Source organism: Salmo trutta, chromosome 14, assembly GCF_901001165.1.
Source record: "Salmo trutta chromosome 14, fSalTru1.1, whole genome shotgun sequence".
Lineage (NCBI taxonomy): Eukaryota > Metazoa > Chordata > Actinopteri > Salmoniformes > Salmonidae > Salmo > Salmo trutta.
Window position 1 is genome coordinate 40,941,591 of NC_042970.1, and position 16,502 is coordinate 40,958,092.

Below are 16,502 nucleotides of genomic sequence, written 5' to 3' on the forward strand. Positions count from 1 at the left end.
TGCCCCAAAACTAAATTAAAGAAAACAATACAGCTGTGAAGCATAGGCTTCTTGTTCATATTTTTATAATTTGCATGTATCCTATTCTGCGGGGCTCTTAATTTAAACTAACATGGTCATTAAGCAGGCTACTGTTTACTATTTGGGGATTTTATAATTGCACGATATGTGGATGTGCGTTTAACAATGTTAATGAATGATCACGGTAGGGATGTATGTGCATGCCTGTGAGCATCTTTACTTAAACCCATGAGGTTGTATTATGATAAGTAGCCTACAGTGACAATATGTGGCCTCATGTTCATTTTCCCTGGCTAAATTAGTGGGAGGCATGAGTAACTTGTTTGCTTTGCACAGCCCATTGTTTCTACCCCTGTTGGCTTAAGCTGCCAGCTTTCCTGGCCGCTTGTGCCTCAACATGTGAAAATAATGGATTGATCAAGTTCCCAAGGCCAGGACCATTCATGCAGAACAATAACAACACTGTGGACAGTGCAGCAGCATGGGTCTTCCGCTCAAATACATATTTCCCAGCTACTCAGTACTGAGTGTGTGCTTGAGGACGTGTGGGCGTGGTGGGGCAGTTTCCCAGGCATTGACCTGACTGCAGTGCCTCTCTCTGTAACAGTGTAGGTTCCGTCCCTCTCTTCGCCCTAACCCGGGCTCGAACCAGGGACCCTTGCACACATCAACAACTGATACCCACCGAAGCAACGTTACCCATTGCGCCACAAGAGCCACGGCCCCTTTGACTTCCTCCTTTTCCGCAGCAACCAATAATCCGGGTCAACAGCATCAATGTAACAGTGTAGGTTCCGTCCCTCTCTTCACCCCAACCCGGGCTCGAACCAGGGACCCTTGCACAAATCAACAACTGACACCCACCGAAGCAACGTTACCCATCGCGCCACAAGAGCCACGGCCCTTGCAACGCAAGGGGAAACCCTACTTCAAGTCTCAGAGAGAGTGACGTCACAGATTGAAACGCTATTAGCGCGCACCACCGCTAACTAACTAGCCATTTCACATCGGTTACATCTCCACAGACACACACACAGAGAGAGCTAGAGTGCGGCCCCATAGAGGGGCCCCGTCCTGGTGTAGTCTGGGAGTTCTATAGAACCTCTGCATTTACCGCTCTAATAAACACAGATCAGCTCTAACTGTCATAGACAATCCGAAGACACAATTCATAGTCCAATCAAATGTGACTTGGGTAGTTCCCCCATTTCAGATAAGCATGGCACATAGTAAACTCATCCAATGGTCCGTTTCTACATGGCACCTGTTAAAGGATTTGTATTCTGGATAGTTGCACATGTTAAATAAACCACAAGTAAGCCAAGTAAGTTATTTGGATCAACATTTGGATAATGTTTACAATCTGAAAGCGACTTAGAGTATGTTTTTCTTGTACAGCAGTGAACAAAATGCTGTAACAGATACCTGACGCAGTAAAGGACACTAAATAAGGCCTGTTGACTTCTCTCTGAGTGGCAGAAATATGCGTAGCTGCAATTACTCCGCCTCCATCGCTCTCAAACTACTTCTGTTCTTGTCTCCATGTTGCTGGATCAAGCATCTTATCAGATCTCTCTCGTTAACCATTAACACCTGGAGGTGAATCAGACGCCACCGCCCATCCAGCCGAAACCACCACCACACAATCTAGGATCAATTTAGCCTTTTATATCATAATGAATAAGAGGGGGGACCTGATCCTAGATCTGCATTCCTTCTCCGAGACACTTTATGAATATGGGCCCAAATGTATAATGTAAGTTTATCAGCGTTTTTTTTTATCAGAGGTTTCTTTTTAAGGGCACCTCTCGCCCCCATTTAACGACTGACAAGTATGTTGACTAGCCTTTTAGGTAATATACTACATTATCTCATGTTTACATAGTCCAGCTTCTTAAAATAATTTTGCATTATAAGGTATTATCATAGTCCTTATCCTGACTCACAATATAACAAACATATCAACTACAAAACCTAAATCAAGATTACAGCATTGAGGAAAACAGGGTTTGATTTGATTATCCCCACAGATAGCAATATGTAATGATTAAACGCTGACTCAGGCTTTAGGGCCAATCCTGCTATCCCACCGGCCTGAGGAGGACTTGGCTGGTTGGCACACCATCAGGCAGCACAACGTGCCAATAAGGCAGCCTGAGCCTTAGATTCAAATCACCTGATTTACAAGCCAAGATTTAGACCTACGGCAAATGGAGGCTTTGATAAGTTATTTGCACCGTTTTCAAGTCTATCCCAACAGATGTCAGGCCACACCAGCCAATCTGTAGTTTCATATAAAGTTGACCGGGTTCCAGTACTGTGAGCGAAGGCCCATGTCTGTTAATGATTCTTTCTCTGACTGGGCCAGGTGTTTACTTCAGACATGATCCTTCGCTTGTGTTCAACCACACCCTGATGAATAGTCTGGCTGACACCAGCTCTTACTCTTCGCTGTGTAGTCACGTGGGTCGCGTCCGCCAGGCTAGTTCCCCTCCCATAACACACTGCAAAGTAATTACCTTAAATTGCCTTTAGTCTTTACATTCAGATTGCCCAACCCTGATTCACGTGCTTGCGTTTGTGTCTTGTATTTCCACTTGTTCGATTGTTAGATGCTTAGGAGATTTAAGGTTAAACAAGGGAGGTAGTGTTCAACTAAACAATGCAGGAACTTTATAGAAACATATGTAAGCAGACAGGATGTAAGCATCTATAATAAGGTTTACAGTTCATGTATGCATAATCTTCTTAAGACATTCACATGTGGCTCAGTTGGTAGAGCATGGTGTTTGCAACGCCAGCATGGTGTGTGCAACGCCAGGGTTGTGGGTTCGATTCCCACGGGGGGCCAGTACAAAAAAAAAAAAAAAATTGTAAAAAAATAAATAAATAAGAAATGAAATGTATGCATTCACTACTGTAAGTTGCTCTGGATAAGAGCGTCTGCTAAAATGTAAATGTAAATACATTCTGGCTAGTGACTACAGTACTCAACACTAATACTACAGTACTCAACATTGTGAGAAGAGAAATAGTTGAGAATCATTTTTATCTATAACCTTGAACGAGTCCAGTAAGCCAGCCATTTGCTGTCATATCTTGCAAGTGTGTGTGTGACAAAGGGTCAAATGGGGTTCAAAGTGTATGTGCATGTTGATACTGTAAGCATCACAAAACTATTAGACATAATGGCAGATATATGTTTTAATTATTTCTTATTGACAAAATCTATAATGTTTGTACCGTCATTTAAAAAAAACTATTTGTTTTTAACTGCCTGGTAAAATAAGCGTGTTTCTTATTTGCACATAAGACAATTGGGCTGAGAATTCCTCAGCCCAATTTTCTAAAGTAATCATGAATAGGCAGTACATGGTGTCCCTCTCAACAAACATGTTTTTTATAGGGAGCTCAAGGAGGTATTTAAGCAATAAGTCCCGGGGGGGTGTGGTATATGGCCAATATACCACGGCTAAGGGCTGTTCATAAGCACGATGCAACGCGGAGTGCCTGAATACAGCCCTTAGCCGTTGTATATTGGCCATATACCACAAACCCCAGAGGTGCCTTATTGATATTATAAACTGGTTACCAATGTATTAGATAAGTAAAAATAACTGTTTTGTCTAAAAGTGTGTACGGTCTGATATACCATGGCTGTCAGCCAATCAGCATTCAGGGCTCGAACCACCCAATTTATAATTCCTTTTAACCTAATCCTGAAGGAGTATTGAAATAAAGTGAGAAGGCAGGCCGGAGTCACAGAGTAGAGCAGAGGGAGGGTAACATGCACCAGCTTGGCTGTCTGCACCTTTAGCGTTCTCAGTTAGAACACTCCGTAGACTCTCAGAAACACTTTTATTTTATACCTTTTATTTAACAAGACAGTTCAGAACAAAGTCCTTGGATCTGAGCACAACAGACCTTGGCCAGCTGCTTTCATACTTGAACATAACACACACTCTGTACAGCCGGGACATCAAACCCCCAGGACCACCAGAGAAGATCATCTTTCTGATGGACCTCCAGATGATGCTCCTAGATGTGATCTACTTTATCCTGCATGGCCGTCGTCGGCGAGCTTGTCCTCATCACAGGGTCAGGGGGCGCCTTGGGACGTCTCTTCGCCCTGGAGTTCACCAAATGCGGGGCAGAGGTGGTGCTATGGGACGTCGACGCTAACAACAAGGAGGAGACTGCCAGGTTAGTGAGGGAGGCGGGGGGCAAGGCTTACCCCTACAGGGTGGACGTGACCAACCGGGTGGAGGTGTACCGCACGGCGGACGAGGTGTGGACGGACCTGGGCCGTAATGTCACCATGCTGGTGAACAACGCCGGGGTGGTTGCCGGGGAACAGCTGATGGACTGTCCGGATGAACTGGTGGGGAGGACCATGAAGGTCAACTGTCACACCCTCTTCTGGGTAAGACTGCTGCTGCTACTGTTGTTACTCTGTGGGCCAGATAACACTTTATAGAACGGGGACAGGGGACTTTTATCAGCTGGTGGAGGGAGAGGGTGGCATGCGGGTATCATCCAACTGTAATCTCAGAACCCAGAACCAAATCTGGTGTGTGCTGGCCAGCTACTCAGTTTGACATTTGACATACTGTATATGTTAACAGTCTTGTCACAAGAGACTAATGATACAATGTATGGATGATGACAGTTCAATTCTGTCCATATAGTACCATATAGTTCTGTTATCAGTCAGGCTTTAGGATGTGGGCTTGAGGTGTCCATGATTTATTGTCATTGATGATAATCAGACGGATTATTAGAATCTATAAATATACAGGCTCCCATCACCAGCAAATAGCATCATTTTGCACAAGTTCGATATGCAATGTGAAGTAATATGAATCGTAATAGGTTTTATGTACAAATGTTTCTCAGAGCAGGGTCCTACAGGCTGCATTTACACAGGCAGCCCAATGCTGATATTTTTCCACTAATTGGTCTTTTGACCAATCAGATATTTCAGATATTTTGCCAATAATTGGGGAAAATATCAGAATTGGGCTGCCTGTGTGCAGCCATAGTGTTAAAAGGGCTATATGGGTAACATGAAGAAGACAAACCAACTGCTATGTGAAAACAGACTATAACTCTGAAAATATGAAGGGTTAGGGTTTACTCTTAAATCCTTGCATTGCGAAAGAGAAATTCCAAGCCGTTTTATCCCTGTGTTCGTCAGTTTTATCCCTCCCTATACCTCGGCTATAGTCGGACGTATACAGTGCAGTTTATTGTTCTTAATGCGTCACCTGACACGTGTGAAATGTACAACTTGAATAAGTTCTTATCCCCTTAGCTGAGCGACAACACCCCATACAGTGACCCTATCAAAGTGACACGCACACACACACAGCCAATTAAAGGGCTAGGGGATTCCCTCCCTGATCCTCTTACAGTGGGGAACAGTAAGCCTGCTTCACATTAAGCAACTTTTTTAAGAAGCTTAGCGAGGCAGAACTCCCATCAGGACTGCAATACAGTAATACTGCCTCATTTTGCTCATTCAAAATGTTCATGGACTATTTCGATATTAATCTCATTACTGCGACTCCTGATAGTCAGTAATTGTGTTCATCGAATAACAGTCTCTCTCTCTGTGTGTGTGTGTGTGTGTGTGTGTGTGTGTGTGTTTGTCCATCTGGTTGTGTCCGTGCATGCCTGTGTGTGTGTCTGTCTCTCTGTGTGTTCGTGCGTGCCTGCCTGTCTGTGTGTGTACCGGTCTGTCCGTGTTTGTCAGTGCGTCCATGTGTGTGTGTGTACCTGTCTGTGCGTGCGTGCGTGTGGACCTGCCTATCTGTGTGTGTGCCACAGATGACAAAGGCCTTCGTTCCCCAGATGAAAGAGCAGAACCATGGACACATCATCACCATCGCCAGCATCCTGGGTCTCTTCAGCACTGCCTGTGTGGAGGTGAACCAGGAAGGACACACCACCTAAGAGAGAATATTACTGATGTTTATTACTGTCTTGTTGCTGTTTATTACCGTAAACATTATTTAACTAAGAATGGTACTACTACAGTTAGTACTGTGTAGTGACATACTGTAGGTAGAAGGGTAGCTTATGGTAAAGCGTAGAGTATCTTAGCCTCTGTAACGTAGCCTACTGTGTGTACAGTATGTGTTACTGTGACGTTCTAAATGTGTTCTGGACCGATATTCACAAAGCATCTCAGAGTAGAGTCCCCTGATATACAACCTTTTAGATCATACTAAATAAGATTACATGGACAGGATGGACCTGATCCTAGATCAGCGCTCTTACTCTGAGACTTAATGAGAATATGGGCCCTGACGTCTCAGTGGTGTTTCTGTTTGAACCAGGATTATTGCGGCGGTGGGCTTCCACGAGTCCCTGGCCCACAAGTTGCTGACTGAGGAATGGCTTGATGGAGTCAAGACCACCGTCGTGTGTCCCTATATTGTCGACACGGGCATGTTTGATGGGTGTAAGATCCGGTGAGAGAAACTATGGGCAGCACTAAAGAGGGACTAAGGGCAACTTTGTTCTTGGTTAATCATAGACTGACATTGCAGGTGTAAGCCTACTCCATACAATAGTACACAGTGGTTTATCATTTGACACTGAACATAGGCTTACTACAGTATGTTTCAGAATGTTGTAGTTGTACATCTAACAATGTGATGCTGTAAAACACTATGCTCTCTGCTGCATCCCTCGGGGATGAGGTAGCGCTGTTCCTGGCACCGCTGGAGCCTGAGTACTGTGTGGAGCAGGCCATGAACGCCATCCTGATCGACCAGCCCCTGGTCTGCATCCCACGCCTCACCTACCTGCCCGTCATCTCCCGAGCGTGAGTACACATATTGATTGAATAAACTTTATTGATCACCCACTCACTTCGACTTCGCTAGCTCCTTGGAGCGGTGCAGAGCGTCTCGACATCTGTCTCTCCAGCTGGGGCCAGTTGTACTGTTAGAGGGGCCAGTTACATTAGATGTTATTGTTGTCATATCGTTTTCTTCACTGCATTGCAGGCAAAAGACCATGTTCATAATCATTAGTGTTCCGCGTTGCCACTGTCTAATGTAAAAAAAGAATGATAGCAAAAATTAGTTATGTAAAAATGATTTCATACTCCACATTTAGGGGGGCCACAAGGGGGTCCAAAATTGTTGTCACAGGGGCACTGCCCCCCCTCAGAACCGCTAGTGCTCTCCACAACCTCCTCTTCTGGGACAGGTCGTAGGTCGTCATTCAGTTGGTCGGACCATTGATTGATCCCCAGAGCAGAAAGCTGATTTTTCACCAGCACCACGCTCAGGTGCTCTGATGAAGGCATAACTGCCGAAACGCGTTAGCCTGCCGGCCAAAAATAAAAAAAATATGAAATGAGGTGATGTGTTTTAGTATTATTTATTTGATTTTGGAGTGCCACCATTTCACAATGTTTTTTAATTTGAGATTTCATTTGAAGTTATTGTCATATATGTCTGAGCACCCAGCTAATAAAGCGAGATTGCGCTCATGTTACCAACTTCACATCAAACGTCGTGTTTGTACAGGACACCCTGGCATGATAGTGCCAGGTTTTACCTTTGACCTGTGTAACTGCACACTTCCTCTTCCTGCAGACTGTTGCCGTGGGCGTCCAACGTGGTGACCTATCGGTTCATGGGGTCAGACAAATGCATGTACCCCTTCATTAAGAGCAAGAAGAACAAGCTGACCAATGGAGGACCTACCCTGATTGCGGCTAACTCACTCTCCCTGTCACTTCAGTGTCTACAGACGAAATCTAAGGGCCAGTTTCACAGACACATATTAAGCCTAGTCCTGGACTAAAATTCTCCATTGAGCATGTTTTTTTTTATTCCAGGAAGATGCTTAAACTGTGTCCAGGGAACAAACCTTGAGTGGATATAGACAAATATTTAAAATGGGGTAAAAATTATATAATGGGGAAATAAAATGGCCACTTTCTTCTCCCAAACTATTCTGCCGACGGCAACTGTAATACTGTGACGGCTGGCCTTCCTGTGAGTATGGCCCAACATAAGGTCAGTCTGCTTTTGTAACACACTTTAGTTATTCCCAGGTGGTTTAAGGGCATCGCCAGCCAGCCAACCATTCCCCTCGACTGGTTTAAAAGCAGGCTGGCACCATCGGTCCTGTTCAGCTCGCTATAAGCAACCCTAGCTGTGCTGGAAAGGACAATGTTAAAAGAAAATATCTGAGCCAGCACAGTATGTCTCGAGTCTGCACAATAGTGTGAAAAGGTTATATGTGTGACACCTGTGATTGGTGGTCCTCTGATTGCATGTGATGGAATGGAAGTAATGGTCATTGGCAACTAATGAAGTCTTGCAGGACAGGGTGGTTGTACCATGTGTTTGACAGGTCAATAATAATGCGTCCGCCATTTGTTTGGCTTACCGACCATCCTGCTGCCCCAGAACTGATTACGTTGAGTAAAAACGTCCACTGCTGTCACAGTAAAAACACTGAGCGACTGGGTTTGTTTTTCCGTCACTGATATCACAGCCCTATAGGGCTAGACATGCTTTGCCAGAAACACACACACGTCTGTCGAGAGTACAAAAACAAAAAGTAGCTACCTTCCTCAATCCTCATACCATTTTCTCTTGGAACACGTGCACAAGATGAACAAAAAAAAATCAAAAATAAAAACAGATGGTTTTGTTTTGTGCGTTACAGCACACAAGTTTTACTTACATTCCATGGGGAGCAGAGAGGTGGTTTGACACCGAGGGAGGGGGAGAGAGCAACACAGACTTATACTGCCCTGCCATCTTTCAGTGGGGATAGACAACATCACATCACACTCACAAACGCTACAATTAGTCTCAAAACCTTCCCAGTCCTACATGGTAATGTAAATAAACACTGTTCACTTGTGGTGGTTGTTGTTATAAAGCACTCTAGGAAAATCAACAGTGGTTTGCTAGCTGCATCCTATCCTTCTATGGGGTAACATACTTCACAAGTAAACACTATTGTAACAACTACAGTAGACCTGGGTTCAAAAGCCATTTGAAATCATTTCAAATACTTTAGCTGGGATTGATTGAGCTTACAATGGAACCAATGGAATAGTGGCAAAACTGCAAACCAGTCCATCTGGCACTCCAGTCAGACTAAAGCAAACGCTGAAAGTATTTGAAATATTTCAAAAAAACGTTTTTTGAAGCCATGTTTGTGAACAACCCGCCAAGAATTCCAGGCCCCGGGTTAAAGAACAATAAAACATTTAAAAATTAGAAAGAAAGTTGTTAACAGAAAAGGAGAAAAAAAAGAGAGAACGCTTCTACTCAAAAACAAAGCTTCTTTTCACAGTTAACATTATCCCATTCCATCTCAACAGAGCGGACTGCCATTATATCGGATACGATGCAGCTACATTTTTCTACTAAGCAACAAAAAAAAATCATAAATGTGTACAATTAAACAACATTAAGGAGGAGGAAATGAAACAAACAATTTCTTCTATTAATCTTGTTTAACTGTGAACATTTCAGAACATTTAATATATGAACACTAGTGATGCTTTAGAGCCTACAGTTGCCCTGAGCTTCCTGTAGAATTCTAAAACAGCCTATCACAACACAGTGTCAGAGTTTTCTTTTAGTGCTTCTTGCAAACAACCAATGGTGTGCGTCTGTCTACACAGTGCCATCCAGAGTCTGTTGTCCCAAGGTGCTTGAGTTAGCCTGTTTGATGAGGAGAGAGTCGCTGCCGTCCATGTCCTGTTTGCCACACCTACAGAAGCAACACAAGACAGATCAGCATTACCAAGTCATACAGACCACATTCTCCAGTTGGAGGGAAACAAGGATTTCTGAAAAACAATTAAAGGTCTCTATGAAAAAATGTATTATTCAACCGTAATAGTGCTCTCGTACTGGTCCACATCTGACCCATCAGACGCGTGGTCTTACCCAGAGGTTGGTCCGCTCCCTGTCCTGTCATTGGTCTGCTGCTGGTGCTGCTGCTGGTCCAGCTCTGACAGTAACTTCAGGATACTCAAGGCCGCCTGTGGACGGGGGGGGTTGGAACATTTGATATAGCCTATATCATAATTTCCCTAGTTCTTGTGCCAATAAATGTCTGATTTAAATAATCCGGGTCGTGTTCAGAGGGTACAAGTGAAAAAGGGAAGTATATTCTGAACATGTCCAATATGCTCCCCCCAATATATGAAAATGTTTAGCTACGGTGTGCCCTAATGGACAAGATTCTGGTCTAACCATCAGAGCTCCTTCAGTGTGGTTGAATATGTGTGTCTCACCATGTCATGACAGGACTCCACGTCCTTGCCAATGCCGTGGCTGATAAGAGGCGGCTGGGAGGAGCAGTTGATCAGCGATACAAATTCATTCTTGTTGTTTTTGGGGAAGTCTTTGTAATCCACCTGCAAAGAAAAAAACAAAGGGTTTTGAATACTAACACTCCAAAATACATGAATAAAAAGTTGTGTGTGTGTGTTTGTCCGCACATGCTTGCGCGCCTCTGCGTCGGTTTACCTGTAGACCTTGTACGTTGGCTAGGTAGCTGAGCTGTTCGGAGGGTCTGGTCAGGGGTCCGTGAGGTACTAGATGAGCCATACTATTCTGACTCTTCAGGATGGTGTCGGCGGTCAGGGAGGTACCAGTGTACAGCAGCTCGTTGGCGATCATGGCCGTCAGGGTGGCCTTAATATAATGACATTAAAAAGGTGCAATATGCAGAAATCTCTCAACCATTTCCCCCTTGCTAAAATTCTTATAGCATGCCTACTACTTTCAAAACAAGCAAGTGTAGAGAATCATTGTTCCATCAAAACTGCTGTGAAATATCTTTGAAATAACCAAAAACATTGCATTTTCAGCTGTTTGAAGCCAAAAGTAAAAGACACAAAAACTAAACTTAACGGGAAGTATAGAAATAGGGAACATAGAACAGATCTATTGCTTCTTACACTTGCTGTCAATAAGAATGACAGATCTATAACTAATTTATATGTGAATTTGGTCAGGTCGCCCAAAAAGTTACATATTGCAGCTTAACAATAATAATGTTTATTTGCATACTGCGTATCTTTATACAAAGACACATTTACATAAAACAGAACATCAAAGGACTAAAAATAAATATACAAAGGAAACCGAGCTAAAATAACATCACCAAGGATAACGTCAATAACGAAAACGCACACACACACCTTGGCAGGGTTGGTCCGGGGGCCGTAGCCCTTGTTCTGGTGCCCCAGGCTGGGGCTGGCCCCGATAGCCTGGGCCACCTCTGCCACCATGGGCAGGATGCCTGCTGGGAGCTGCTGGTGGCTGAGGTAGGGCTGGCGGTAGTTCTCTGCCTTGGAGCCTGAGAGATAGGGGGCGCCAGAGAGACAGACATGTAAAACACTGGGAAGGAGAACGGAACACCCATGTAAAAGCTTCCCTAATTAAAGAAAAATCCTAAATCTGTCGTCCCGCACAACACCAAGCCCGCTGGAGGAAGATTGTGAATGACCTATGCTCCATAAAGAGACAAAAGGGTTTAAGTCAAGTCAGTCAAATCTCTTAATATAAAATCCAAAAGCAAAGTCTACTACATAAATCTGAGTACATATCAAAGCATGTGTAATTCCAACCCTGCCCCTGAACAACTCACCCAGCGACTGGCTCTCTTCTACAGAGCCCGGCTCGAAGAAAGTCACTTTCCTCCCGTCTCCATTTTTCTTCTGCGGGACCTTGGGTTACATGATCAACAGAAAGAGCACACGTCAGTTGGCTGCTCAACGGTCATTCAAGTCAACAAACTACTGCTGGCTAGATGAGCACATGAGTAGGGTCTAACTAAACCAGTTGCCTGGCTGGTATGCCTCCGGTGGCTCTTGGGGACATACTGTACCCTTTCGTCCGTTTTGAGCGCAGGTTTGTGGGGCTGAGGCGGAGGCACTTTGAAACCTAGAAGCTCCAGCATCTTCTCTGCTGCGTTCCTCTTCGCTACCTTCTTACTGGGGCCCATGCCCTCCGCACAATGGCCACACACAGTCACCTGATGACCACAAAACAGGTCAGAATGAAAAACAAATTGGCCCCCCAAACCGACCATAGACACTTACGGAGATCTGTGGGAACTAGCCTAGATAGACATACGCAATATGGTGCTAAATTGCCCTCTGATAGGATGGGTCTCATGTTTGTTCACACCTGTCCAATCCTCTCAGACCTCCACAAGTGCCCTAGGCCTAGAGAATAGGCACTGTGGGGTTGATTTGGTCAAGAGCAGGCTAGGCTATTTGAGCCTCCTGTTTTACCTGCATGACGAACTCCCTGCGTCTGGGCAGCCCCCTCTCCGTCATCATGCTGTACTCTGGCTCCTTCTCTTTCTTAGCCTGCTGGATCTGAGCCAGTCTGCTGATGGGGTTCATGCCCTGCCCATACTCTGGACTGGTCTGCAGCTGGAGGGGGGGGGGCGGGTTGGGGGAAGAGAAGGCAGGAGAAAGAGAGCGCGAGAGAGAAAGAGCGATATTGCGCATTACACACAAGAACAAAGATTCCTTAGAAACAATTTTCCAACTTGACAAAAGCTTTCCTCATCACCCCTCCTTTCCCTCCTGTTGCCCTTCCCTTTAAAAATGAATATCTTAGAAGCACTTGTTCTTTTTTTATGACGTACAGTACCTTTACTCACTGTTAGCTAGCAAATTTCCCGTCTGGGATAACAAAGATGCTCTACTGCTCTCCCTAACCTCATCCCCCTGGTCCTTTCACCTTAATGATGGACTTGGTTTTCTTCTTAATGCGTGCTGGCTGAATCTTCTCCACGCTGGGGGACAGCTGGGGCAGTCTCCTCAGTTCCTCCAGCACGGCTGTAGCTGCCAGCTTCTTAGCGATCTTCTTACTCTTGCCCTCACCCTCACCACAGAACTCCCCCACCGCCACACACACCATGAAGCTCTTCATGTGAGGCGGACCTGCCTCCTTCAGAACCTGTGGGTCGGAGGAGGAACGAGGTTAGAGAAAGACAAAACAAATTAGAAATAGGCTTATCAATGGAAAGGTGGGTCATTGAGAGGACAAATGATTTGTTCAAATTGGACTTGATCAATCTAAATGACTGTTAAGCCAATGCAGGACTATAGCCTAACTACCTCAAAGTTGACAGGCATGTTCCTCTTCAGTGCAATCTCAAACACCTGGCTGATTTCTGATTTATTGAAGTTCTCTGTGTCTTCTCCATTCGTCTGAAATCAACAAAGTTTGTGTCAAAACATTCTGTCTGACAGTTATGTATGTTACAGCAGAGTTGCTTTTGAGTCACATATGTGCCCTTCCTTCACGTTGTGAAGCAGACAGGTGTAGTGATCCATGTAGCAGGTGTTGCCTTGTGGGTAAAATACTGTACATTTTCCCAAAGTTCCACCCAACTTTTTCCAGTAATTCCTGTTGGAGGATTCACGGAATCAGAAGGGAATAAGCAAGGAAGGAATCCTAGAAATGGGAATCTTCCAACCAGGATTTCTAGAAAAACCCTGGAACTTTGGAAAAGTTAACAGAATATTCCAACCCTAGCGCTGACCCCAGGCCGCTCTGACCCCAGGCCGCTCTGACCCCAGGCCGCTCTGACCCCAGGCCGCTCTGACCCCAGGCCGCTCTGACCCCAGGCCGCTCTGACCCCAGGCCGCTCTGACCTCAGGCAGCTGCTGCAGCAGTATGGGCTCTTTCTGTAGAGTCTTCAGTGCCTTGGCAGCGGCGTCGTGTTTGGCGAGCTGCCGCGTGCGCCCCTTCCCATGGAACTGTTGGCCCCCGATGTTCAGCTCCATGTGGTACAACACTGGCCCCACCGGGGGAAACGGGTAGTAGTACCTGACCACACAGAGAAGACAGGATACGCTCAGGTATAGCTTTTACTGAGATGACACACAACAACCCCCCCCCCCCCCCCCAGAGTGGACATACTGTTGCATGGAGCGTTGGTAAGGCCCCGGGGCCCTGATGTTGTAGTTGAAGTTGGATGGCCTCATCCCAGGGTAGGGGTCTATGGGCTTGTACATAGGCTTCATCCCTAGCTTCATACAGAAGGCATTCAGCTCCACCGTGTGTGTCATGCAATCTACTATGGTAGGGGACACACACACACACAGACAAAACAGAAAACAAACATTACAGAACAATAGCGACCAAAACTTTAATACACCCGGTGATCAAACTCTTTTGAATGTAGACTACTTAACGCCACTGACTATCAATGTTTCCCCAATCATGATACTCAGCAACAGATGACCTGAGAGCCTCTCAGAAATAGGCACACAGGGCCAGGCGTGCTGGGTTCTTGCCTGTGTTGTTGCGGGGGTTGTTCCTCATGCTAGGTTTGGGCAGCGTTGTCTGGGCCAAGGCTGTGGCAGCTGCAGAGTGCTGGGCCTTCTTTATACTAGTCCCCTCTGCCTCCCAGTGCTGATCCCCCAGTGATAACCGCACTGAGAAGATCTGGGGGAGGGAGGAAAGAGAGAGACAGAATAGATAGAAGTAGAGAGAGGGATATATATCTGTTATTGAAATGAACAAGTATTTAGGAGCAGGGAGGAAGACATTAAAAAGCACAGTGATGACTGATCTCCTAGGGTCATGTTCAATAGGCAGAAAAAGGCCAGATATGATGAGGTACTATCTGAAGTTAAACATGTCCGACAAGAAACATGCTTTCGTTTTCAGTTGCAAAACCCTTTGCTACAGTGAGTGTACCCTAATGAATATGACCCATGTTTGCTAGTGAGTGTCAGTGGTTGGGTTGTTGAGTTACCTTGGAATGAGCTGGTCCTTGCTCACAAAGCAGCTTATACTCAGGCTGGATCTTATTGAAACGGGCTAACTCATTCACCAGACACATGGGGGTCTTCTCTTTAGGGTTTGCCATGTTAGATACTAAAAACAAATGAACAAAAATAGATAAGTCCATTGAGAGAGGCACAGAAAGAAAGCTTTGGAGCACACACACACAACGCACGCACACAGACAGACAGACAGACCTGTGGAGGTGGGACTGAATGGAGTGGCTGAGCCCGAGGGCAGGGCTGAGCTCAGGAGCGGGTGACTGGCGCTCTCGGAGGGCAGGGGGCCCGAGGCACAGGGGATACTGTACCCTGGCTGGGGCTGAGACAGCGGCAGCATGGGGCTGGCAGCAGGGCTCGACATTAGGTTACCCGGACACTGGAACTGGGACATACTGGCCAGTTGGGTTTGGTGGAGTCAGGCGGTAGGTAGGTTAAGTCGAGGTGGGAACTCTTCAGTACTGCAGCTATAGACGTTTAAGGTTTATTTGATTGAGGTGAATGACTGCAAAGCTACGCCTGAAAAGAGGGTAACAAAGACAATTTAATTTTAAGGTTAGGAGATGCCACATTTGCATGACCACAACAACAAAAAACAGTGCCTTGCACAACTGGCCTTCCGGTGCCTTTGTAGATCCAGCACTGACAGCAACAACAATACAGATTCATTCATTTGTAACACCTAATAACAACCATACGTGAAAAGGTCATAAGGGTGCTGTAATTTTGCATCATAAAACTAGAATGAATGGGCCGCAATAAATCCAATAAACCGTAAGCTATTTGATCTGTTTCTCTGCAATACAATAATGGCTAACTAGTAACTTAGACATAATCTGGCTGTTGTGACAATCATCATTCTCTGCAGACAGTAGAACTTAATGCCCAACTTGCTGAGAGGACACGTTTATAAGAGAAAGTCGTTTGGAGGATCTTTGTAAGGTGTGTTCTGCTAGCTACTTAGCTAGCCAGCCAACTAGCTGTCTGGCTATCCAGCTGAACTAGTTAATGTTAATTTCATATACCAACATTACATACTAACGTTAGATGTAATTTTTGTTTCTGCAAAACGTTGTCAAGTGTCATTGATTGATCCGGTCTTGCTAGACAAGTTTTTGCAGTTGTGCCGTTTGTTTGCACGCTTGTCAAGTACCGGCGGTAGCTAGCTAGTTAGCCTAGCAAAAGTATCTGGCTAGCTAACAATCTAATTATCTGGTCGACGTCAACACATTTGGCACTCATGTCATGTGCATTAGCATTTTAAATATTCTTCTAAATCATTCATTAGCTATATATTTTGCAATAAAAAGGTATGAATCCGGCATAAATCTGAAGCAATTCGCTTATCTATGTCCTGGAGGAATTGATGGATCATGGATGTCGAGTCAGGTAGCTCGAGACGCTAGCTATGCTAACGTTAGCTAGTCAAGAGGCATCTAATAAAACCTCACCTCGTTATCTTTCTGTCCAGTTCTTGGTTACTCCATTGGATACGTTACTTTAGTGTTGTATTGGTTTGTTTTTGCTCCAATTGTGTAGGGTTTCCCGTGTGATTTTGGATCAAAATGTTGGTAGTGAAGAGGTGGGGGGAAAGGCATACAAGGCAAACACTAAAGAGAATGGCCCAATCTTAGCTGTCTCTTCCGGGAAATGACATCGTTCAGCTAAG

The 16,502-nt window shown here is 45.1% G+C and overlaps 2 protein-coding genes across 3 annotated transcripts; one reads left to right on the plus strand and one right to left on the minus strand.

Moving 5' to 3' along the window:
* Positions 1-3,735: 3,735 nt before the first annotated feature.
* On the plus strand, positions 3,736-8,504 carry LOC115208097 (retinol dehydrogenase 10-A). The gene is given in 6 exon segments (XM_075074301.1): positions 3,736-4,444; positions 5,851-5,949; positions 6,363-6,370; positions 6,372-6,496; positions 6,721-6,853; positions 7,635-8,504. Coding segments are annotated over 6 exon segments (936 nt in total). The 5' UTR covers positions 3,736-4,084; the 3' UTR covers positions 7,846-8,504.
* Positions 8,505-8,698: 194 nt separating this feature from the next.
* On the minus strand, positions 8,699-16,478 carry stau1 (staufen double-stranded RNA binding protein 1). Of its 2 annotated transcripts, none has more exons than XM_029775873.1 (16): positions 16,285-16,478; positions 15,032-15,352; positions 14,806-14,927; positions 14,342-14,492; positions 13,965-14,118; positions 13,697-13,871; positions 13,157-13,249; positions 12,777-12,995; positions 12,320-12,463; positions 11,911-12,057; positions 11,671-11,749; positions 11,222-11,379; positions 10,545-10,712; positions 10,310-10,432; positions 9,960-10,054; positions 8,699-9,780 (listed from the first exon to the last, which is right to left on the minus strand). In XM_029775873.1, exons 2-16 carry the CDS (start codon positions 15,225-15,227, stop codon positions 9,684-9,686), a joined length of 2,121 nt encoding a protein of 706 aa, XP_029631733.1. In that variant the 5' UTR covers positions 15,228-15,352; positions 16,285-16,478; the 3' UTR covers positions 8,699-9,683. The 2 variants fall into 2 exon arrangements, with proteins under 2 accessions (XP_029631733.1, XP_029631732.1); XM_029775872.1 differs by having other exon boundaries at positions 13,965-14,121.
* Between the last annotated feature and the right edge of the window lie 24 nt (positions 16,479-16,502).